The 26,929-nt window shown below is 37.3% G+C and overlaps 1 protein-coding gene across 1 annotated transcript in view; it reads left to right on the forward strand.

The window, feature by feature from the left end:
- chst15 (carbohydrate (N-acetylgalactosamine 4-sulfate 6-O) sulfotransferase 15) overlaps nucleotides 1-26,929 on the forward strand; it is a 46,225-nt gene that overhangs the window by 10,406 nt on the left and 8,890 nt on the right. Inside the window, exons 2-4 of the mRNA XM_021473116.3 lie at nucleotides 22,553-23,375; nucleotides 25,386-25,725; nucleotides 25,981-26,124. Of these exons, the coding sequence (XP_021328791.1) occupies nucleotides 22,950-23,375; nucleotides 25,386-25,725; nucleotides 25,981-26,124 (910 nt within the window). The 5' untranslated portion in view covers nucleotides 22,553-22,949. The remainder of the gene's footprint in view (nucleotides 1-22,552; nucleotides 23,376-25,385; nucleotides 25,726-25,980; nucleotides 26,125-26,929) is intronic.

Consider the following 26,929-nt stretch of genomic DNA (forward strand, 5'->3'; position numbering starts at 1 on the left):
TTTACTGTATTCAGCAAATGTTGTTGAGGATTGAAACATCAGAATTGGTATAGCAAAGAATATAAATTGAAGATACTTACAGTAAGTTCAATGATTTGGTTAAATTTAAAACAGCACAATTTATGTTTAAAGCTAGGAATAAATTACTTTCGAAATGCATACAAAAGTTTTTTAAAGAAAGACGAAGGGGATTTAATCTGAGAGAAGAACAAAATCGTAGGAGGTTGAAAACAAGGAGAACTTTAAAAAATGTGTGTGTGTCTGTATGTGGTGTAAAATTTTGGAACAGTCTAGATCAGATTCTCAAACAATGTCAGGATATTATTCAATTTAAAAAGTTGTATAAATAAATATTATTAAAGAAATATAATGGGGAGTAGAGGTAATTAAAAAAAGATAAAATGAGAATGGCATGATGAAATTTTAACTAATGGTTGTTTACAGTACTGTTTTTTTGGGAAGAAAAAAGAAATGGGTAATTAGAAGAAATAAGTTGAAGTAATAGACGAATTATGTGTGTAGTAATGTGGTGAATAAAAATTTTTTTTTTTAAATATGTTTTTTGCTAAAGAATTATGTATTATATTTCTGCTCGAAAATAAATCAAATCAAATCAAATATTAGCTGCATGGTTAATGATTCAAACACTCATGTAATCTAATCCGCTCTTTGACTGTTAAACTCTTCATAAGTATTATTTTTAAACACATAATTTTTTTCAAGGTCAAATGATCATAAAAGTTCTTGACTAAAGGTTTATAGTTTGGATGGACTGTAAGCATTGACTTCTACAGTTATGATCAAAATTGAGTAAATTGTTGTAACGCCATATCAGGAGAGGACGCTCTCACCTGAATACTGATTGATAGCATCCTCTGTGCTGTTTCCAGGTGCTCAAGGGTTTAGGGCATTTCATTTGAACCCATTCGGATGTTCTGCCAATAGTGGACATTTGTGTGATGTAATTAATGGCCTACTTCCAAAGGGAATGAGACTAAGGGAGGTTAGCGGGTAAAGGGCATAAAAAATTAGGAATGAAATGCAGCCCTTGTGTAGTATTGCCACTGCCACTGTTTCACTGCCTTACACCTGTTTCACACCCAAGCGCAAGCAGGGCGTAAGCAGCGCATGCGCAGTGCATATGGAGAGCAGAAGCAGTGCACAGGCGTTTGCCTTTCACACCGACTGGGTGTATTCCTAGTATTCCTAAATGTATTGTTAAAAATGTTCAATAAATATCAATACCAAATTATATAAAACATGATATCATGGTAATGTTTTTGCAATATCGCCCAGCCCTAAGTTCAAATTGATTTTATTTAGTGATTTTATTTCAATTAATGTTTTTATGTAAACTGGATCAATTACCATTTTTCTAAAACTATAGCTTTCCCAGAGATTGGTTGCAGCTGGCAGGGCAGCCATCCGCTGCGTAAAAACTAGCTGGATAAGTTGTTGGTTCATTCCGCTGTGGCGACCTCAGATTATTAAAGGGACTAAGCGGACAAGACAATGAATGAATAAACCTATAGCAAATTTTAGGTTATTTTGTTTCGTTGCATACAGAATCATGTGTGAATCCTGATTCTTATGTCAAATAGACAAAAAACAAATATTAACAATATTAATATTCTGTCTTAAAGTTTTAAAAAGTTTCAGCCTTAAATTAGGCTCTAAACACTTAGTTTATCAGTTTGGATGTTCAGGTATCACAACATCACATTGTAAAAAAATCTTTCCGGATTTAGTAAACCAAAACATTTTTGAATGTTTTTGTTACGGTTAAACAAGCAAACCAGTCAGACAGTCTCTTCCTGTCTCAGCAGATTGTCCTTCGCTTGAATAAGCTGCAATAAGGACCAGACTAGACTTTTTAATCACAGATTTGGCTACACAAAGCTATGCAAACCACAAACAGAGGCGCACTGGCCTTCGATGCTTCCTTTTCCATATACAGAATATTTATAGCACCTGCACTGCGTAATGAATAGGTATCATCAACAGCCACAGAATGAGATCAGATTAAGTCTTAATATGATTTTACTTGTGGCATCAGACTCCCCGAGGCTCAGTTCTGCTCTCAGTCTTTCATGTCTATTTGGAGCAGAAACATAAACATTGTGCAATATCAATGGAGGACGGATGGGCTGAGCGAGTTCCCTTTTCTCTCTCTTTTCTGGTCATCTGTGCCAGGAGCTTTGGTCTGCTGCCCTCTTTAATGATGCATGCAACATTAGCCAGCCACTGTCCCAAGATAGGACGGGGCCGATGGCATTCTCTGGTCAAAGAGGCTGCATTGTTTGGGTTCAGAATAGCATGGTCTACTGAGAAAGGGGAGAACAAAGTGTGCTGTCTGCCGGGGCTGTTTTCTAAAATTGTTATTTTGGGATTGCCACAAATTATATTTTAATGTCTTTGTTATTTAAGCAGATTTCTTGGAGCGTTCGGAAAGCAGATGTTGTCGGAATTAATATAGATAATTTACGGGATTATTAAACTTTTTGAGGACTGATAATTTTAAATAAATGAATAAATGAATGACCACTAACCATTTATTTTTTTATTTATACTTTTTCCCTTGGCTTAGTCTCTATTTCAGACAACCCAGACTCATTCTGAAAACATACCACTATATACATTTCTGGAGAGCGCCTAATACATGCCAGGAGCTACTTTTTTGAAGTTTTTGTTTTCGTGAATCCACTAGAAGCCACTGTGTATGCTTTTTTAAATCTTAAATATATATTGCGAGTGCCATTCGTGCCTACTGTTCTCGAGTAAACCCACCAGAGTCCAACCAATTGTATTAATTGACCCGTCCACCCACTTCTCTAAACCCAACCAACAATTTTCAAAAGCAATTCAGAAAAAGAAAAGCCTTTGTCTGATTTTTACCACATTTTCAGAGTTTACCAAATTCTCACCGGACTCAAACCCTGTTGTCGTGGTCAACTACTCTCTGTGCCTCAAGTCTGCCCAGGCACATGGCGAGCTAATGGGACAAACTGGTAACAGCGGGAAAGCTGTCCATACGGATGTAAGCAATCAGCTGGTAAGCGTGAAAAGGAACGGCCTCATACCACCTCATAGCGTTCATTTTAAAAATGAAATGCAGCTTTATGTACTTCTAGCTACATAATTTACAGTCTACAGAAACGTATATAGCGCGTATACGTATACTCTTTCAGAATGAGTCTAGGTTGATTTCAGAGGTCGCCACAGCGGAATGAGCCACTAACTATTCCAGCAAATGTTTTACGCAGCAAATGCCCTTCCAGCACAACACAGTACAAGAAACACCCATACACACTCATTTACACACACTCATAGGATACAGACAATTTAATTTAAAATGTCAATTCAATTTGCAATGTCAAGTTATGATTATAAATGATTATAACCAGGCATCACATCTTACAATATAGAGGCATCATTTTAACCTTAGAGTGAAATTCAATTATTTGCATTTGATTTTAAGGCCTGTCACTAAGTATAAATTAAATGTTTGTCCCTTAAAGATCAATGAAAAGTTCAGATGCAAAAACCTCTAAATGCCGTCTTAAATGTTCTTCTAAAATTAGAATTTTTTTCTCAGTCTCCTATGTTTATGTTAAGTTATTTCACTTAAAAGGCAATAAAAAGAAGTTATTCGCCACTATAAAAAGTAAACTTCCTGAGTCTACATACACGAGAGAAAAATGCTACGTTTAGAAGAAAACATCAAATGGCTTTAAAAGGTTTTGCATCTAAACTCTTCAATTGTACCTTAATATAATTATTTAATCAATGAAAACTAATTATTTTCTGTTGCTGAATTCTGTTTGACTCCCCAGTAGGTCATAAGTCATTGTTTATTTAATTTGTAAAATTGCTCTGTTAAACTTATTTAACTTTGCTTGTCATTTTGAAATTGTTTTTTATGCACTCCCCTATAAAATCATCCCAATCAATCTAAAATGAGGCATTCTTTACAAAGAGATATTCAAGTCATCTGTTGAAATTGTATTCAAATGAATGAATCGCATTATATAAAAAATAGTCCGTTTTTTTGAATATCAAAGCCCTAATACTGATTTATTTTTATTCTTTTTCTAGTAACTAAATGACTAAACTTTTCAAAATGTAAATAAAAGCAAAACATATGTAAATAAAGAACAATTAGACAAACTATCCATTAAAAATACAATAGTTTCTCAATAACACTAAAACAACTTGTGTTAAACTGTACATAAAATGTAACTTCCTTTATATTTGGTTGTGGAATCTCTTGCAAGGAACACATTATATTTGGCAGCAAATCATTTGAAAAAAAGGGACATTCTGACTAAAGTATAATAATACAAATAGATCAATGGAAACGGAGAAGGAGGAAAAAAATAAGAATTTACAGTGCTAGGCAAAATCTTGTGTTAAGAACAAATGAAAGCTACCTTCCATAACCTGCATTTGGGGGTGGAGAAACATAAAACAAGAAGATGAGAGAGTAAAAAAAAGAAAAAGGAAATGAGAAAGGGTTCTTGAGGTTATTTGCTGCTCACGTCTGTTCATACACTCTGTAACGAATCTCCCATCCCTCTATTTTCAATTTGTAGCTTTATATCGTAAGTCCCAGGCAGCAGATTTAATTAAGAATCCAGTCCAAACATGGCTTATTTATGAGATAAATTCAAGTGGTTGTTATCTGACTGTACAGAATCTGCGTGACTTCGCATTTTTATGCACAACTGCACTGCTGACATTTGCCACATATTGTACTTGTGAATTGTGCATTGGGATGGTAACAAAGAACAGGCTATTGATTAACTGGCAAGAGCAACTTGGATCTATTGTTGGACTGTGTGCGTATCTGGGACATTAAAGGTCTGGGAAGAGCTGTCCTGAGCTGCCCGTCAGGAACACAATAGTGTTTCAACAGCACATTGTCGATGGGAAACACATAGCAGTTGAACACATGAGCGTGGAGTGGTTCATTAATTGCAACTCAGGCTGTAGATGTTAAAAAAACAACTGGTCAGGTTGACCCCTTATTGACACTTTTTAAAGGGTTAGTTAGTTCAAGCTAAAATGAAAATTGTCATCATTTACTTGCATGTTATTCCAAAGCCTTTTTCAAAATCTGTACATTATTGGAACACAATTGATTTGATCATTTGTGATCATTCATTCATTTATTTTCTTGTCGGCTTAGTCCCTTTATTAATCTGGGGTCACCACTGCGGAATGAACTGCCAACTTATCCAGCAAGTTTTTTCGCAGCGGATGCCCTTCCAGCCGCAACCCATCTCTGGGAAACATCCACACACACACTCATACACTACAGACAACTTAGCCTACCCAATTCACCTTTACCGCATGTCTTTGGACTGTGGGGGAAACCGGAGCACCCGGAGGAAACCCACGCGAACAAAGGGAGAACATGCAAACTCCACACAGAAACGCCTACTGAGCCGAGGCTCGAACCAGCGACCTTCTTGCTGTGAGGCGACAGCACTACCTACTGTGCTACTGCTTCGCCCATTGATTTGATCAATTTTAGTTATTTCTATCACTCTATTAAATGTCAAGCAACCCTATGTGAAGCAAGTCAAAATGAAGCAAAAAGAAGGCTAAGAACTTTGTTATTCAGTCATTAGGACCTGATGGAGTCTGTTAGGGGTCGATCACTCCAAACATGCTTTTAAGTTCTAAAAATGTGAGGCACTGCCTTTTTGGTTAACTTCGGAAAAGATCAATGCACTGCATTTTTTATATTGCTAGGCAACTACTTTATTAACATTCTTGATGCTACTTTTTTTTTGTACCGAGTTGACTTTTTTTCCAACTTAAGGCACACAGAGTGATTTATCAAAAAGACTAGGGACAGCAAGTGATTGGAACGCAAGGTGCATGGGGCTCATAAAATGCTTGCTGCTATTAGAAAACCATTTAAAAAGATGCCTCTCACCCCAAAAACATTGACAGATGCTTTAGCACTAAACAAGTGACTGTTTGGGCCATATCACACACCTGGTACAATTTCAGATTAATCATGACAACTTGCATTTGTAAAATGTTATTATTCTTATTAATTTTATTTATTAAATGCATATTTGTATTTGTTTTATTAAAAACAAACTTGGATTTGTCCACCTGTCAGGTCTTGGACCATGGAATAAACCGTATTTTTCTTTCCTTAAAATAGCAAAAGTAGATTAAGACACGCCCTTATTACTTTTGCGCCATTCGCTTGAAACTTTGCGCCTAGATCATTAAAATAGAGCCCTTTAACTTACTGAGGGAGATTGTACACAGAGTTATTCTGTACTCACATTTGCAGTTTTCGAGTCCGTCATCAGTGAAGTTAAATATCATTGGTCACTTGATCTTACACCAGCGCTTCAGACAGTGCTTCCCTCAGTCTCAGAGCAATGTCTTGCCCAGACTCACACAATACATGTGAGTTAGCCATGCCCATTTATATGCAAGTCCTTGTAAACACCAAATAAAATTTTATATTACAGATAAACAATTTATTCCATTTTACTGATATATATGTCACTCTTCCCAACCCTAGCAGATCCCTTGATGTTGGTACTTAAAATCGTTTCAGTTGTCTTTAAATATACAAACAAAACTATGTATAAAAGGAATATGTGCTGTTTTTGCCCATTCACATAGTTCTATTCATGGATAAAACAAAATAAAATTAAGAAAAGTAAATAGAAAATAAAATAAAGTTGAGAAAATCAAACCAATAAGGCAAAAAAAACAGTAGCCACTTTTATTTTTAAAAAGTAAGAGAACTAAGTTTTGCCAACATTTTATTTTAGCTATAAATGCATATAAACACACAAATATAGAAAATAAATTTATATTTTAACACTTTTTTGTCCACATTAACTTTTAGTAAGCATAATAAAGCAAAATTAAGCTAAACAAATCACAAGGGAATAAATGGATCTGACATTAAATTGGGTCACAATGCATTAAAAAGCATATCAGTGTATTATAGTATATTAGTTTCCTTTTTGTATCATTGTATCTTTATTTGAAATGGATTACATTACATCTGAGCGCGATTTTAAAAGTGTGAAAGCTAGTGTGCAATCATATTAACCGAAATTGTTCAATTTCTTTCTTTCATCCCTTCATAAACCAGAAGCATTGATTCACACAGGCTGCTGAGGAAAGCACCTGAGGGAACTTCTCTTCTCTCATCTCTGTTGTTTAATTACACGTCTTTTCTTCGGTGTTACTGACTTTTCAGCATGGATTACATAAACCGTTCCTTCGAGCTTCCTTGCTCTGGTGCTGCTGCACACAGCGCACAGCATCAGACAATAAAGTCTTCCATCAACACACTGACAGCCTGAAATCAACAGCAAACCACATGCCTCGTGTTTTAAGCGCTGAGACACAAACATCTCCTCAAAGCTGCAAAACAAATTTAGCAAACTGAACATGAGCTTGTCATCGCATATGTGCACGCTGAAGGATCATAAGGAGGATAAAGGGACATTGAGAAAACCCTACTTCTGCGGGAGTTCGCATAACATCACCCATAAGCACATCTGTTTGCCAGATGGGTCCAGATTTATACAAGATGTCACTAATAATAACTGCTTTATTATTTATGGCCTTGTATTTATCAGCTTAGGACCAGACAAGTAGCATTTTAATGAGGAAAGTGTGGGCTTTAGTGATCTACCGCCAAGTGCGCAGTGCTATAATGTAGCTTCACGTGGATTTTTAGTGAGTGGATAGTTTAGCTTGTGATTTATACTCAGAAGTAGGCATGGGCTGGAATACGATTCTGAACCTTTGGATAAAAATATCACGATTTCACTGTATTGTAATTAGAGCTCTAAAATAATTCATTCATTCATTGATTTTCTTTTCGGCTGAGTCCCTTTATTCATCAGGGGTCGCCACAGTGGAATGAACTGCCAACTTATCCAGCATATGTTTTACGCAGCGGATGCCCTTCCAGCTGCAACTTCCAGCTGTTATTTTTAAATTTCTTTAAAAGACAGCAACTTTTTTTCCACTGAACACAATATATATATATATATATATATATATATATATATATATATATATATATATATATATATATATATATATATATATATTGGAGCAGTAAACATCCAAATAATCAATTTAAATCAATCTAATCAAGCTAAATAATTAAAATAAATCATTGACTTCTTTTATGTTCAATAGTTTCTAAAACAGATTTTGTACAAAGGCATCTTTGGATATCTTTCTTTTCTTTGGATATACAGTAAGCCACTGCACTGTTGAGGTCTATAGCATGCTTGCATGTTGGTGTGTAATGGATTTCTTATCAATTTTTACTATTTTAACTTATGTTCAAACCTTAAAGTTCGCATTATGATTTTTTCAAAGAACTATAAATAACATGAACGTTATTATGCATCTTTATACATTAGATCTATTTGTCCTCTGACAGAAAAAAATATATATAGTTCATGTAAAATAATCTCATTTTCAAACATTTTTATTTTTGCGTGAACTATCCCTTTGAGATATCTTAACTGTAAATATAAAATGCAAATTTTAAGGTATACATTAAACACATTTTGTTGCAAAATTAATTATCATTTCTTTTTCAAATGTTTTCTGAATTGTGGGCTCAATGTTTTTTGCGGGTTTTAAAACCTCGACTTTTCCAAAATGTAGTAAACCTAGAAACCGGTTATCATCCCACGCCTACTCAGAAGAGCTGTGACTTAGGTCGTAATTTTACAAAAGGTGCTTATTTTTACCTAAAGGGTCCAAATTATTGTCAAAGGGACATATTAGCGGTGGTGTGAAGTAAATTCCCCCAAAAATACTGTAATTGAGTAGGTTTTCTTAGAAATTGGACTTTATTAAGTACTTTTAAAAATGTGTACTTTCACTTGAATACATTTTTAGTGCAGTTTCGGTACATTTACTCCACTATTTTCCTTCAACCTGCAGTTTTTTCTTGTCTATGGTGATTGGCTAAATTACAATAATCAGTCCTGTGATTCCCATCCAATCAAATCGCACATAGAAAAATTGCATCATACAGAACAATCTCAAGACACAAAATTGTTACATGTTATAACCGAGAGACTGTTTAGAAGATGACAGATGCCTACTGTATGATGGCTGAAATCGCAGGATTAGTTTATTGACCTTGTTCTTCAATGTGGAAGTGCGCTCGTTTTTGCGATTGTTTTAGAGCTTCTGATTCAGTGGCCTATGAGAGAAATTACTAGGAATAACAAACGGCAGAAAATGGTCATTATTTGCTCTGCAACCAAGTGCTTGCATGAATATATTGACAAATAAGAATAATATAATAAAAAAGTATCAGTTTGCAACATCAAGCAGCAAAACAAGCTGTTTTATTGTGTAAAAATTAATAGGAGTCAATTAGACTGGAAGACTCGAGCCAAAAGGATTCAAATGAATGCACCCGCTCGTATGCGGAGAATAAGATGAATTAACAGGGTTTCTACAGGGTTCATCAAGTCAAATTTAAGACTTTTTAAGACCTTTTCATAACCATTATAGATTAAATTTCAAACTTACACAAGGCTAAACACTAAGGATTTTTTTTCTTATGACCCAGTTAAAACATTAAAAAACCATGGTGTGGGCCAGATTGGGTAGCTTTACATGGACATACAGTAGGAAAATTAAGACCTGTTTCAAATTATTTAAGCACTGCACCTTATTTTTCTATAAAGTTAAGACTTTTTGACACTGTTTTTGAAAGTTAAGACATTTAAGACCCCACCCATACCCTAAAAATATTATTAAAAATAAATAAAAAATAAATAAATAAACAAATACAGTATATACAGTATATATATACACAATTGCCGACGCGGTGGCACAGTAGGTAGTGCTGTCACCTCACAGCAAGAAGGTCGCTGGTTCGAACCTCAGTTGGGTCAGTTGGCGTTTCTGTGTGGAGTTTGTATGTTCTCCCCGCGTCCGTTCCGGTTTCCTCCGGGTGCTCCGGTTTCCTCCGGGTGCTCCGGTTTCCCCCCACAGTCCAAAGACATGCGCTACAGGTGAATTGGGTAGGCTAAATTGTCCGTATAGTGAATGAGGATGTATGGATGTTTCCCAGAGATGGGTTGCAGCTGGGATGGCATCCGCTGCATAAAACATATGCTGGATAAGTTGGCAGTTCATTCAGCTGTGGCGACATCCAGATTAATAAAGGGATTAAGCTGAAAAGAAAATTAATGAATGATGGTGATTATGTTATTTTACTTTGATTGTTTAATTTCTGTACTTTAATACTTTTCTATACATTTTCTGTACCTAAACACTTTTCTATACAATTTTTGTTTTTGCCCTGTCATATTTATATATGCTTTTTTATTGTATGCAGATGCACTACATAGAAAAAGACTTGATCATCAGTTGATCTAAATGAATTAAATCTTTCCAAATGGAGCTATTCAAATCATCAGGTGAAATTGTATTCATATCGCAATATACATTGTGCTAAACAAAATATTGCAATGTCAGATTTTTCCAATATCGCGCAGCCCTACTGCCTTTAGTTTTGTGCATTTTGGCTTTTGTGACAACCATTATGCGACAAATGTGTACCGTAAAAATAACAATATGGTTATTTTATTTTTGTTGTTTAGTTTTTTAACTATTGTTAAATTTATTACAGGTAATTTTTTACCCATTAATCAACAGGAAGTTTAAAAAGATGTACATCCCCGGTGAAAGCTCTTGCACCTTTATGTCTAAAAGTGTAGTCCATGTTTAAAAAAAAAAAAATCATCTATAATAGTCTCTAAAAAGTACATGATAAAGAATAGAATCAATGCAAATAGATTTCAGTGCAACTGCAAAGTGATTTGTCAAGACTGAAAGTAATTTCGGAAGCTGTATGTGCAAATTAATGTGACTGAACGGCAGGTATTAATCTGATTCAGGTTATGCACCAGCTGCTGTGGCTGTGATGAAGTGGAGACGTTGAGAGCAGAGAATACAGAGATGTATCCAGGGCTGCTCAAATGGTGACATGGATTAATGTGATACATTTTTGTTTGCAATTGCTTTGTTCAAAATTACATTTAGCATAAAAAAATTAGCATTGAATATAATGGATTACATGCGGTATGCTACAACTTTAAGAAAAAACAGAAACAGAAAGTCCTAGATGGCAGGGTGGACTATTTTAGCTAACAATTCTTCATTAGTGTTTTTCCAGCTTATTCCCTTTATTAATCTGAGGTCGCCACAGCAGAATGAATTGCCAACTTATCCAGCATATGTTTTATGCAGCGGATGGCCTTCCAACTGCAACCCATCACTGGGAAAATTTTTGCCTAAATTTAAATAAAATTCAAAAAAAAACAGACAAAAAGCAAAATAAAACAAAACCAATAATCAAAACAAGCTGTTTTTTGTGTGTTAACAAAGTTAGATCCAGCGTTATTCATTCATTTTCTTTTCGGTTAGTCCCTTTATTAATCTGTGATCGCCACAGCAAAATGAACCGTCAACTTATCCAGCATATGTTTTACACAGCAGATGCGCCCATGCCTTCCAGCTGCAACTTATCACTGGGAAATTGATTCACCTATACCACGTTTTTTGCATTTATGGGGGAAACCGGAGCACCCAGAGGAAACCCACTTGAACACGGAGAGAACATGCAAACTTTACACAGAAATGCCAACTGACCCAGCCAGGGCTCGGACCAGCGACCTTCTTGTTGTGAGGCGATTTTGCTACCCACTGCGCCACCGTCTGCCCCAGATCCAGCATTAATAAACCTTTAAATACATTGACGGTTCATTCAGAAATGAAGACATTTTAATACAATATATTTTAACTGGACTTTTAATGCACAGAAAGAAAAAAAATGAAAAAGCAGTATAAAAAACAAAGCAAAACATAGCACAGCAGCAAAAATTTGCCCAGTAAAAAGAAGAATTTGACTTGACTTGTGTTAAAAAGCAAGTAATGCAGCTTTGACACAACAAGATTTTGTATGAATGGTCCTTTTAATGAACCTATATGTGGCGACAATCTGGCTGCATTTCTTTCTTTCTTTCTTCTTCTTCTTCTTTCTTCTTCTTTCTATTTATTTATTCTGCCTTCAGGGGCATTTTCACATGCTGTCTATTGTTAAAAAGGGATGTAGAATGCTTGAGGTTTGTCGCCATGCATCTGTATTAATTGAACTGTCATTCTCACCCCTTTTTCTGTGTTACTTTTGTCACATTTTTGTGGCCAAGAGCAATCATATTATCATTTGATACTCACCAAAACCTTTTTCTTTTCAGGTTATTTTGTAGGGCATTTAATCGACATAGTCCATGTCAGTCGAAAAAACAGAAAACAGCTACTGTTTTCATTTGGTTCATTAACTTTGAATACAGTATGTTTAACACAAAAATACTACTAGGCCCTAAATACTGAGTAATCCAAATGTTTTAATAAACCATTTGCTTAGATTGTTATACTGATGAATAATATATGCACTTATTTAAAAAAGGAAAAAAGAAACATTTTGACCTGTGAATGTTTGAATGTAATGTATTTGCTAAAAGTATTTGCATTTTTAACTCGCAGCACAATCTGTACATCTTTAACACATTAAAAAACATCACATGTTAGGTATTAATAAAAAAACATATTGTGGAAAAAGTATGAGTAAAACAGTAAGATTTGACAGTGTCAAATTGCTTTGAATAGGTGATTTGAATGAATATATAACCAAGGGAATCCAGTGCAGATTATTCAGTTTGATGTAATCAGTATATACTAACTGACTGATGCCATTTCAGACTCGGCTCCATTGAGCTTCATTATCCATCTCTATTGGCTGCTGCATTCATTCATTTCCTCTCACTTGTACTGACTGTGGAATAGATGTTATCCCTGCATGTTTTCCCTCTATTGACACTGCACAAATGGAATGTGTACTTGTTAGTCTGTATGTGTGTGTGTTTGAGTGTGCGAGTGTGTGTGTGTGTTCGAGAATTTAGATTAACTCGGGAAGAGATGATAGAGAGCCCTTTTTGTCTTTGAGCTCTAGAGCGGGATTGTGAATTTTTACACAGTCTCACACAAATATATGAGCATATTTAAATTAGTTTTAGACAGACAGACAGACAGACAGACAGACAGACAGACAGACCAAGAGATTTTGTAGATAGATAATTTTAAGTCCATGTTGCCCATCCATATTGCTTGAGTGTCCAAATATGGTTTTTTGGCCACTCTATTGTCCTTGTATATGTGGATACATTTTCTCTCTGCTGTATATTGCGATTCCCCAGATCCTTGGCATTCCCCTCCATCCACTCGTATCCAGTCCTACATACTGTGATCCGTTAGTCATGGCACTGGCTGGCACAGACAGAGCAGTCTCTGTGCTCAGAGGCTGTGGTCCTGACAGCTCTGCTTTCCTCCTTTTCTGACTCTGGAAATGAGTGAGGGAGTGGGAGTGGGAAAATGTCCTGGAGCACTTTCATAAAGAAACATCACAGCATCCTGACACTAAGCAGTCAAAGCAGTGTATGATAAAATGTTTTGTGTTGTTTAATAACCAACCCAAAAAATCTGAGAAAAAAAAGCTGTGTAGAATAAGTGCTACATCTGTTTAATTTATAGTTTTTTAATAAACAGGAGCTTTTATGAATTTTATGAAGATATTGGCTTTTGATTAGTACTTATAAAGTACGTTATTTTGATCTTATTCTACATCCCTAACACCAAAGCATACTACCTTAATAAGAATGAGCAGTGGATTATGATTTTATATATGCAAAAGTCATATTTAATGATTTATTAAACATGTCTAACACATTTACAAATTAATATAATTTGTGAATGCACAAATAAGTATTTTTTATTTAAATTTATTTTAATCTTTTTTTTACATATATAATTAGTATAATGCCAAGTATTTATTATGCACTTTTGCTCAACTTTTTAAATTCAATAATAAAAACTAGGAGAAAAATTGCAAAAAAAAAAAAAAAAAGCCCTACAACAACATGTAGGTCAAAGCATTGTCTTAATAATGTCTTTTGAGAGCAATATAGTGGATGTGTGACGATTTTTGTTAGTTAAGGGTTAGGGTTAGAGTTATCCTTTTGTGCTTTGCTGAAAAGGATCTTGACTCTGTTCATACAATCTCAGTGCAGTTTGAATATGAAACACAACATGGACCAATAAATGTGAACATGAAATATCAAGACAACATGGACCAAAGGCATCTGTAAGAGCTAAAAACAGGAGATGATGTCACAAGCAGATCTTTGTTTGTTTGTGTGCGTGCCATGCACTATTTTGAGCTATTCATGAGTTCTCAACTGAATAAAATATCATAACATTTATGTACACATCATGAACACCTTTAGCCCACACAGAATAGTTTAAGATGCTGGGTAAGTTTTGGCCTCTTTGTTGTTGTTTGAATCTTTGAGTTTGGACTTGTAAGTGAACCCGAAAAAAAAAAAAAATCATTTTCACTTATAGTACTAAACGAATCGGTATGGGGTGTGAACACATCCCAAGTGCCAAATCCTATTCTTTACAATTCTACTTAGTGTGTTAAGAGCAGAACTGAAAAAAGTTGTTAATAACACATTAAGACCCATCATAGATGTATCTCTTTTCTGTGTGCATGGTGCAAATAATTACAGGGAACAAGCTGACAGGGAACAACTTGACTCATCCTTGTTGCCAGATCTTTCTGGAAAAAACAACAAGAACAAGCTCATAATAAACTTTTGCAATCATTTTATTATTTAAATAAGCCAAAAACCTGCATCTGCCTACTTTAACTTTCTGAGCCTAGTGCAAAAAGCAAGCCCACATATACAACTTGTTGCTTATTATAAGTGGACTTGGCTGTGGCTTTGTGAAAATTGCTGAACATAATGATTTTTTATTAAATTTATTTATTTTTTTAATAAAGGATCGTGCATTAAACAGAAAAACAAGGTGTCCGGTGTTCAAAAATAACAAAGTAACAAATAAACAACAAAACAAGAAACTATGACAAGAATCAGGAACGGAAACAAGGCTCAGGAAATAACAAACTCGATATACAAGACTTGCTAGAATATGCAGACAGGAAAGACAAACGACGCAGTGAAGAGGAGCGGAGACGGAACAAGGGGAGGGATGGGAGGGTCAGACCAGGGTGGGTTCAGTGGGTCAGGTACCCCATCAGGAAGCCAGGGTGTAGCCGGAGGGTCCATCCCAAGTAGTGGGAAGGACCACCAGGGAGGAGCGGGAGGGATGACCCATGGACGATCCCGTAGGAGACACAAGGCAGGGGGTTTTAGGAGAGCTGGCTGGAGAGGCAACTGGACAGGAGCCGGCGGGACTGGAGGCAGCTGGACTGGAGCCGGCGGGACTGGAGGCAGCTGGACTGGAGTCGGCAGGACTGGAGTCGGCAGGACTGGAGTCGGCAGGACTGGAGTCGGCAGGACTGGAGTCGGCAGGACTGGAGTCGGCAGGACTGGAGCCGGCAGGACTGGAGTCGGCAGGACTGGAGTCGGCAGGACTGGAGTCGGCAGGACTGGAGCCGGCAGGACTGGAGACAGCTGGACTAGAGCCGGCGGGACTGGAGGCAGCTGGACTGGAGGCAGCTGGACTGGAGGCAGCTGGATTGGAGCCGGTGGGCTGGAGGCAGCTGGACTGGAGCCGGCGGGGCTGGAGGCAGCTGGACTGGAGCCGGCGGGACTGGAGGCAGCTGGACTGAAGCCGGTGGGACTGGAGGCAGCTGGACTGGAGCCGGTGGGACTGGAGGCAGCTGGACTGGAGCCGGCGGGACTGGAGGTAGCTGGACTGGGGTCGGCAGAGCCTGGAGCCGGGCTGGGGTCGGCAAAGCAAGGAGCCGAGCTGGAGTCGTCAGAGCAAGGAGCCGGGCTGGAGTCTGCAGAGCAAGGAGCCGGGCTGAAGTCTGCAGAGCAAGGAGCCGGGCTGGAGTCGGCAGAGCAAGACGTCTGGGAGGTGTCGGCAGAGCAAGACGTCTGGATAGCATTGGTAAGGCCAGGAACCGGGGTGGGACCGGCAGAGCAAGGAGCTGGACTGGGACTGGCAGGGCAAGACGTCTGGGAGGTGCCGGCAGGGCAAGACGTCTGGATGGCGTTGGTAAGGCCAGGAGCCAGACTGGGACCGGGAGGGCCCGGAGTCTGGGTGGCGCTGGCAGGGCGAGGAGCCTGGGTGGCGCCGGCAGGGCGAGGTGCTGTGGAACTGGAGCCGACACTGGCGGGCGCTCTGGGGCTGGAGCCTACACTGGCGGGCGCTCTGGGGCTGGAGCCGACACTGGCGGGCGCTCTGGGGCTGGAGCCGACACTGGCGGGCGCTCTGGGGCTGGAGCCGACACTGGCGGGCGCTCTGGGGCATGGTCAGTCCTCTTCCTACGCCTCCTCCGTCTGGTCGTCTGAGTAAGAGGAAGGGCGTTGTCAGCAGAAGAAAGCCTGCTCTGGGGCTGAAACCGACACTGGCGGGCATTGTGGGGCTGGAGCAGACACTGGGGTTTCACAAAGTTCTAGAAGTTTCTCCAGAGGCTCAGAGAAAGGTGGTCTTTGGACAGCCGACCCGGATAAGCCCGCAGCTCCAACCCAGCTTCTCTCCTCCTTCCCACAGACAAATCTGCAGGCCCCAAAAATATACCTCTCTGTAGCCCTCCACTCAGGCCTCTCTCCTGAGGATTCTTCTCCTTCAGGGCAACAAAGAGAGGGGAGCCAGAGATCAACAGCGCTGCTTTAATGAACCGATAAAGGTTCCAGTCCTCCTCATAAGGAGGCATTCGTAAACAGACTGGTTCCAAAAGTCCTCCCCGAAAGAACATCATCAGCAGTATGTCGCTGTAAGAGCTCCTTAATGTAACGCTCAACTGAGCGGTCACCTTGTTTTATCTGCACGATAATATCATCTGCTGGATCCATTGTTTGACTGCGTCGTTCTGTCACGTTACGGGTTGAAAACAGGAACAAAAACGGGGTGTAGGATCCAAGTACAGATTTTATTAAAGGATCGTGCAGCAAACAGAAAAACAAGGTGTCCGGTGTTCAAAAATAACAAAGTAACAAATAAACAACAAAACAAGAAACTATGACAAGAATCAGGAACGGGAACAAGGCTCAGGAAATAACAAACTCGATATAAAAGACTTACTTGAATATGCAGACAGGAAAGACAAACGACGCAGTGATGAACAGTGGGTAAATGGTTGTATAAATAGTCCAGGAAATCAACAGGAAACAGGAACAGCTGTGAATGGCCAATCAATGTAAGTGAACCGGGTGTAATGCACGTGGGATGTATGGACTTGTAGTTCTTGGGCGTTGTAGTTCACTCTCAGAGTTCGTTGAACTACTGCGCTCTCAGGTGGTTACCAGACGGTCATGACATTGTGTGCCTGCTGGGATTGTAGCACTGACTTTAACATCTCTATAAACTACATTAAAAACTGATTTAAAAATGGAACCACCACTTAAATGCTACAACTAAAATTTTTTTGTGGTGAGTATTTATCCAACTAAAAAGACAAACTAAAAATCAAATGCAAATTAAAAAATAAGTAAAGTGCAAGTTAGCTAGAAAATGAAATCAAAATTCTGCTATAATTTACTGACTTTCAAATCTGTATGTACGAACATATTTTGAAAATATATAGAGTGAAAAACCACACTGAATCCCACTGAAATTTTATTGTATAGACTCAACTATAATGTTTTGCATAAGAGTCATAGTTTAAAATGAGATGTCGCTTCGTAAGTTACATGTATGACAGAATTTACATTTTTTAGGTAAACCACAAGACATTATCTTCCACATTTCAGTCGGTGACAAAAATTAAACTGCGATGTTTGACAGAATTTTCATTTTTTGGCAAACCGTTCCTTTAACCTGTAAGCAGCTTTGCATAAATGCCATCAAAAGCACCAATAAACACCTAGTTTGCAGAGCGCTCACTTGTCGCTTTGATTGACAATGATAATGATGGAGCTTCTCTGTAATGAATCATTGAGCTGTGGACTGCTGTGGCATCCCTGCAGCGAGCGCTCATTTCAGCATCCTCTCGCTGTCCCGGACTCCTCCTCTACTTCAGTCACATCCGTAATGAAAACACGCTCGCAGATGCTTCACCTCCCTGCACTCAGAGCCCAGTTTGTTATTCTGAAATATATTTAAAGTGACAGCACACGTCAGCCCAGCTCCATGCTAAAGTCATCAGAATTTTTAACGCTTATGCTTAAAATAGACACCCACGCTGACAGCGGTGGAGGTCCTTATTGCCACAAACTCTTTATTTTCGACACAGATAGTGAGACCTCACTTATCGCCAGCCTACGTGACTCAGATACACAATCTGTTTCTCGGATGTCATCTAAAGGTTCCCTGAAGTGCCTTAAAATGTGCGGCTTTGATATAATTTTAGCTGAAACACGATGATGGGTAGAGGTGGGGCCAAACCTGTCAACATTGAGATGTGAAAATCAGGGATCCCCCCTACCCCCCCGCAAAAACGATTCCCCAAATCACTAAATATGTTCATCATTTCATTGTAAATAAACAGTTGAAATGGTCAGTAATATGTTTTATTATTATTTATGATATTATTTACAAAGAATAGAATAAATAATATACATTAGAAAAAAAATGCAAATAAATGAGCAATTAGACTATTAAAATGTATAGCCATTATTAAAAAATTTAATTAAGTTATCAGATCTCATTAACTTTTTCTTCACTGTATAATTAAACATTCTGATTAAAGAGCAGCAAATTAATCTTTCATTTCGATTTTTTATTTGTGTAACTCCTACTGCACCCGACTTGGTCTTAACTGGGATTGAACCAGGGATTTATTGTATGGGAGTCGGTTGCTATAACGAGGAGGCTAACGACTATGGCCTGTAGTGTCTGTTGCTAGAGTACCTTTAGAGGTCAGAGGAGTGAGGTTTACCTGCATAGCACTTCGCAAGCTGGCCTTCATAACACTCAGCCCCCTAAACCTCACTCCTATCCTGGACGAGCCCTCATGTGTAACCCACCGGTCCTACTGCAACCAAACCGGTATGAGCTGGGATCAAACCAGCGATTCTTTGTATAAGAGTCGGTTGCTCTAACAAGGAGTCTAAAGACCATGGCCTCTAGGCTCTGTCGCAAGAGCACATTTAGAGGTCAGAGGAGTAAGGTTTACTTGCATAGCACTGCACTAGCTGGCCTACATTACACTTGATTACATTTAATAACAGAGTTGTCACTTTAAAAGTGCATGGATCCATTATGAAAGCATTCGATTTTTTTTTTAACTGTTTATGCTCTTTTAAGACAAAATTTGTTGTGTTTAACAGAAAACCTACCAAGATCGACATGTTTAGATGTTGTTATTATTAATAATATTATTATGTGCATATGTCTGTTCAAAAATGCACGTTTCCACTTTTGCTCCGCTTCAAATGACTTGTGCATTTGGGAAACGGCATCTGACAGTTTTATTTTAAGGATACGGCGCCTGTAATGGAAAGGAAAGGGAATCTTGCCATTTTTATATTTATTTCAAAGTGTTTTCATGCTTAAATAAAATGAAAGCACTGAATAATTTCACATTTAAGAAAAAGGGGTGTCCCCTAGTGGTTCGGCGGTATGGGTTAAGTGTAGGGAAGATCAGCTTTTCAATGTTTATTGCCACCCTTCATAGAAATATTGAAAAAATGGAGAAATGCGTTAAAATACCTTTACGGGATGATAGCAGGACAGGAGAATCCCGGGAAAAACAGGAGGGTTGATGGGTGGGGCATATAGCCCCTCCTCTTTTTTAAAACTAGCCAATGGAGTTTCATTAAGCTGAAAAAATGACTTTTTTCAGTCTTTTATTGTAGAGGGCGGGATCACTTAAGATACTAGTCAGCTTTTGATTGGTTAGAATATTTAATGAGAAGCTGATAGATGAAGTTGTCATAAAAATTGTTCAAAAATACACGTTTTAAATGCTTATATCTTCTAAATGCACATTTAATCAAAGTTTTAAAGCAAAATAGCTCATTGATAACACTAAGGTGGTTAAACCTGAATTTGGATTTCAGGGGGACTTTAAGGTCAGCGTACACATACAAACACTCCCAGAGTCTATTTTCCATAGCAACACAGATCAATGACACCTGCCTTCATCTCCATGGGAACACACATGTCCTCCTTTGACTACCTTCGCTCTCTTTTTCTTTCATTAATCTCTCAGTCTCTCTCTCAGCATTATACAAACCATTTATTTTCATGCACAAATAGGAAATTATCTATAATTTATGAGCCCCACATCTATTTATTAGTTCAGCATGGATTACTGTGGTCTGTGTGGGCTTTGGGAGAGTCGCATTTCTGGTAATGATCTCCCCAAGGTAAATTTAACCACAATTAGGCGGTAAATAACAGCACTGATCCGTCTGGTGAAATGATGAAGGTAAACCCTCCACCAGAGGATCATGCAGACCCTTTCATTTGATATAATAAAGGCAAGAAACCAAAACAAGACAGACCAATTGGTTTGTTAGGCTTTTGAAAAGCTCTGCTTTAGATTTCCCAACCCTGTGTATTCAGCTTTTAGGCTTGTGTAGAGAAGAAATGCTCTGTTGTATGAGGGATACGTTTATTTCTTGCTTCCATAACTTGAATTAAAGGGTTATTCTATGCATCCCAATTGCTGCACAACACAGCGCATGCTATTCGGACTCAAAAGACATGAACTGCGTCCCAAATGGCACACTATACATTTATGCTTCTACACACTCAGCAGCATTATATGTATGTAGTGTCGTCCCAAATGGATCACTAAAGCTGCGTCCCAAGTGGCACACTATACACTCTGCTCTTACGCACTATGTACTTATGCACTTACACACTCAGCAGCATAGTATATGTATGTAGTGTCATTCCAAATGGAACACTAATGTTTTTTTACTAAGCGGAAATTCAAAGTGTTTCCCTGATGCTGTTTAGCGGTTGCCAAATAAGTTAAATAAATGACCAAACTACCAAATAATACCTGCCATGATACCTGCATTCACCATCGGAAGGCTGTATAATAACTCTATAGGAGAATTTTGCTTTCACAATACAAAATAAATAAAGTAGCTCCACCCCTTCTTCTACATGAGCAAAGCAGCAGCTGTTGAGTGCTTGAAGTGTCCAACATTCCACACTTCATTTCAATGATTTATTAAGTGTATCATCTGGATATTTAAAGTACACTTTTTCTATTTAGAATTTCAGTGTGAATGCACCACTTATGCTATTTATACTACAAAATGGCGTAGAATAGTGCAGAAGTATATGCTATTTGGGACGCACCTACACTACTGGTCAAAATTTAGGGGTCAGTTATATTATGTTTTTTTTTTTATGAAATCTGTTCATCAAAGCGAAAAATAGATATTACTCCAGTCATTATTGCTTTTATTGCTAATACCATTAATAATAATTACATTAATAATAATAAAAAATATTAATTAATATTAGAGTGATTTCTGGGGAATCCCGGGAAAAACGGGAGGGTTGACAGGTATGGGTGGGGCATATAGCCCCTCCTCTTTTTTTAAAACTAGCCAATGGAATTTCAGCTGAAAAGGTGACTTATTTCAGTCTTGTATTGTAGGGGGCGGGATCACTTAAGATACTAGACTAGCTTTTGATTGGTTAGAATATTTAATGAGAAGCTGATAGATGAAGTTGTCATATAGTGGAATAACATTTTACAATTTTTTACTGTATTTTGATGAAAAAATGCAGCCTTGGTGAGCAGGAAAAGCTTATTTTAAAACATTTAAAAATCCTACTGACCGCAAACTTTTTACCTGTAGTGTATGCTTATTTTTTGGGGGAAAAGTGAATGATATAAAGTACATGGTTGATATCAGCTTGCTTGTCATTAAATAAAATAACAGTTAGCATATTTTAATATATGATAATGTGAGAGGTGGCAAATGTTGCACTCTCTTACAGCCACCCTTTTGTTTTTATCCTCATTTGGTACATTCAGACCGGGTCAGACCTCATCAAACCTCTAATAACTTTCACTGTGCATTTCCCTTTCCACCCCAGTTGTTTCTATCATTGATCTTTTTCTCTAATTTCTGCTTTAAAATCACAACCCTTTCTTGCATCATTGCCAAGAATCAAAGAAAGACAAAGAGAGTGCGACCGACAGAGGGAGTGGAGGTTGTCAAATAAAAAATGTATCCATTAGCTGCTCTACTGTGTTCTTAATTAACCATGTCCTCAGGCTATCATGTCTAAATAGATTACGGCCTTAACTCTCCAAAACACACATAACACACAATCACTGTGCATACCAACACACACACACACACACACACACACACCATATGCCACACAGTCTGTGGCCTGTGTGATCTTCCTGCCATCCTTTCTCTGATGCTTATCCAAACCCAGTCACAGAGTTATTGGCATGCGTGAGAGAGTATTACCAGCATCCGCTGCCTCCTAGACTCAAATCAATGAACCATCAATGTGTATTTATGATTGCTCTTTTTGTGTGTGTGTCTTGCAGGAATAGACCTTTCTGTTATCTGAGCTGCTGTTGGGGCATTTGTGACCTTGACAACCGAATCTGGAGTGTGTTTGCGCTGGAACGCCATCAACCGCTGTGTCATTTGTGGCAGCTAAATTGAAGGAGCACTCTAATCGTCTCCCACACGCCTTGCCCCTCACCACAAGCGCGGGACGCCCTGCTCATTCCACTGTCTGTCTTCCTGCCCACAAACATCCCATCATAAACAATGACCTGAAGCCAAATGGCATCTGCTGCATGAAGGATGTTGATTGCATTGGCAAAACATTGCTCTTTTGGGTTATGCTGTGCTTCGTAATGGAGCAAATATCATGCAATAGCTCACATCGCTGGGATTCACTTCATATGCGAAGAAGCTAATGTAAAATAAACAAAAATGGACCACAAGTATGGCCTCCTAAGCTGTCCTTATGAAAAGCTGGAGTACTGCAGAAATAAGCAAACGAGAGACAGGTGGACGGGTGTATTGACTTCTATAGAGAATAATAGAGCACAGAATCAAGTATGGGGTTTGTGGACACTCGCGTCTGTGCGGAAAATCAAAATCTTTAGCTTCCTTTTTGGACTCATGGTTACTGTTCTTATCATGGCATCCTACATCTTGACGAGGGACCAGAAAGGGCTCTTTTTAACACCGTCACCGTATCACTTTACTGTAGTTTCTCATCAGGTACAGCTCAATCTGTCCTCCACTACAAACTATGCTGTTGTGAGGGAAGTGGTGAAGAGCATTGTGACCAAAGTGGATTTCAGCCGTAGACGAGTGCCTGACATGGGAGAAGTGAGAGAGAAAGAGCCAAATGTATGTGCATTTCAGTTACATTGCTAATAATATTTATTTTGTTTAACAATAAAGAAAATGATGTCATCTAAAAATGCAATATATATAACCTCTTAAGACCCAAGCTGTTTTTTACATGCATTTTTATTTCTCTTTGCTATTCGGGCTTATTGGAACATGATTAGATGATTATAAAACCTAAGTATCATCTTTTGATATGATGTACTTTTAGAGAAAAATTATGTCCATATGGACTCGTGGCCCAAATTTACATAAAACACTTTTTCCTGATTGTTTTTTAATATATAACTTATATATGCATTCATTGCAGCCTTGTTAGAAACTTTGCAACATGGGAGGTAGAGCATTCTCTTATCGTGCACCTAAATTGTGGAATGCTCTCCCCACAAATGTCAGGAATGCCAGTTACCTGGACTTGAAAATTCGTAAAACTTATCTTTTTATTATCGCTTATAACTTATGAGGCTTTCTTTTAATTTGTATATTTTATTATTATTATCATTCTTATTTTTTGTGTATTTCATGTTCTACTGTGTTTTGATGCTCTTGTTAGCGCTTTGAGTTTGAGAAAAGCGCAATATAAATAAAATTTATTGTTATTATATACATTTTTTGAACATGTTTTGACTATCAAAAATTTTGAATTTAAACAAAACTGATTTATTATATATTTATTAAAACAATATTTTAGTCACCAAACATATTTAGAAATTAAAAGATAATACAATTGAATTCAAGCTGAATGTTGCATAAACCAAAATTACAACCTACAAGATTTCAAGTATATTTTTCCATTATTTTCGCTTCTCTTGATTTTTCCTTCTTTTAAAATTTGTATTTAATATTTTCCTATAACATATAAATTTGGCTATACTAGTTTTTGGACCATTATCGTAAGTTATTTTGTTAGATAAGCTCCAGATTTGGCTTTAGTACTGACTAATCTAATTTATATTGTTTGATGAACATTAAAAACACTTTAAGAGTAATTAAAAAACTGCATATAACAGGCGAACTAAACAAATGCCCAATTGAATGAACTAAATTAATCACATGGTAGGTTTTGGCAACAAAATAAATATTAGGGATCCTTTGAATACTATTTTCGTTTATTCTGCTTTAAGACTTAAGTGTATCCTCATGCACCACTGGTGTTTTAATACAGTACTGTATTTACTATCAGTGCATTATTAATATCAGTGTAAAAAAAACAATGTTGGAAACCATTATGCATCTGTTATGATTATTTAATGAATGCTGATAGAAAACAGCATTTGAAAAATAATAACTTTTATAACATTTTAAGTGAAGTTTATTCATTCATTCATTCATTCATTCATTCAATTATTCATTCATTTATTCATTTTTTTTTTCGGCTTAGTCCCTTTATTAATCAGGGGTCGCCCCATGGAATGAACTGCTAACTTAGCAGGCTTTACTGGGTTAAATTAATTTCCATATTTTAAAGACATGGCACGGAAAAAATATAATTTAATGCAGGGCTTCTTGTTTGGTCTGAGACCCACCTTATATTGTATTTCAGCCAGGCATAAATGATCGCTGTTTTTTATTTTATTTATTTTTTTTTTTAAGAAATCAGATCTTAAACGCAGCAATTTTGTATGGATGGATGGCAATTAACCAGATGCCCTGGGGCTGGCTGACTAAAATTAAAAGTCTGTATGAATATAGCCTATTGTGAACTCTTGAAATGTGGATACTGTCTCTATCGATCAGCTTAACGCATCCTTGTTTAATAAAAGAAGAAAAAGAAAAAAACTCACTGACCACACACTGCTAAATTGTAGTGCAAATAAATATACATACCTGTGAATAACATACATTATATACAACATCATATGAAAACATTTAGCATCTATACTCTAAGTCTATATCACAATGGCGATACTGAGTGCTTTGTTGATCCTCATTTATAAGTTGCTTTGGATAAAAGTGTCTGCTAAATGAATATATGCCTATTATAATCTTTCCAATCTTCCTTATCAACAGATATTCTCTGCAATTCCTCGCAAATTTCTTCCCTATCTCAAGAATCCTTGCTGGTATGAAGAATTCTTTGGGAATCTCACAGCTGATCCATATGGAAAAAACCTGTATGCTCTTTATTCCAAGCGCTTCCAAGCAATATATGACCACCTGCGCAGAGCATTCCCAGCTCATCTGCATCAACATGCAGGTAGACAGTATCGACTGCGCTGTCTGCCCTTCTTCTATATCATCGGTCAACCCAAGTGTGGCACCACAGACCTCTACGACCGGTTACGATTGCATCCAGAGGTCCATTTCACCACTATGAAGGAACCACACTGGTGGACACGGAAGAGGTTTGGTGAGTTCACATAAGAGATATGCTGAGTTTTTCATTTTGACTGGTCTTCTTTAGAAAGTCAGCAAAATGTTCCCTATCATCTCTCCTATTTTCATGCAAAGCGGAGCATCTGGTTAATGGTAGACAGATCATTGAGTTTTATCGCATTCAGTTTGTTACACACATTTCACCGCAACAGAGCAACTGCCTTGTAATTCTGTTTGGAAGCTTTTTTACAACTGAAATAATCACAGTTTGTTCTCTCCTGGTTTTAAGGTATCATCAGGTTGAGCAATGGTTTTAATAGCCCCTATCCACTAAAGGACTACCTGGACCTGTTTGACCAAGCAGCCAATCACATTCAAGATCAGCTGATCAGCAATTCCTCCAAAAGGCACAAACAAGTTGACATCATAATTGGTAATTTGTATTGCTTTTCAGTCTTATTAAGGAAAGCCACACCAGTGATGTGTTGCATGGTTATTCTAGTTTTGCTTTTTATATATATATTTTTCAAAACTATTATTAATATTACTAACATTATTTAGTTTTTGTTTGTTTTATTGATGGTTTTGTTCATTTATGTTAAGTTTTTATTTTATGAATGCATTTTAATGTAGTTATTATCTGTTTAGTTTAGTTTTCAGAACATTTCTAGTGTACTGTGTAAAAAAATACTGGTTGCCTTAAATTTTTGAGCTGAATCTAATTAACCTTTTAAGTCTTTTGAACTTACAATATATTAAAGTGACTTAAAGCAGCTCGTGTAACTTATAAAATGAGGTTAGAACATGATTAACTTCATTTAATAACTTACAATTAACTAAAAACATACAGTTGAAGCCAGAATTATTAGTCCCACTGAATTTATTATTTCCCCAATTTCTGCTTAAAGGAGAGATTTTTTCAACACATTTCTAAACATAATCGTTTTAATAACTAATTTATTTTATCTTTGCCATGATAAAAATACTTAATATTTCACTAGATATTTTTCAAGACACTTTTGTACAGCTTAAAGTGACATTTAAAGGCTCATCTAGGTTAATTAGGCACGTTAGGGTAATTAGGCAATTTATTGTATAACGATGGTTTGTTTTGTAGACTATTGAAATAAAATATAGCTTTAAAAGGGCTAACAATTTTGACCTTAAAATGTTTTTTAAAAAATTTGAAACTGCTTTTATTCTAGGTGGAAAAAAAATACTTTCTCCAGAAGAAAAAA

This window comes from Danio rerio, chromosome 17 (assembly GCF_049306965.1).
Source record: "Danio rerio strain Tuebingen ecotype United States chromosome 17, GRCz12tu, whole genome shotgun sequence".
NCBI classification, from domain to species: Eukaryota; Metazoa; Chordata; class Actinopteri; order Cypriniformes; family Danionidae; genus Danio; species Danio rerio.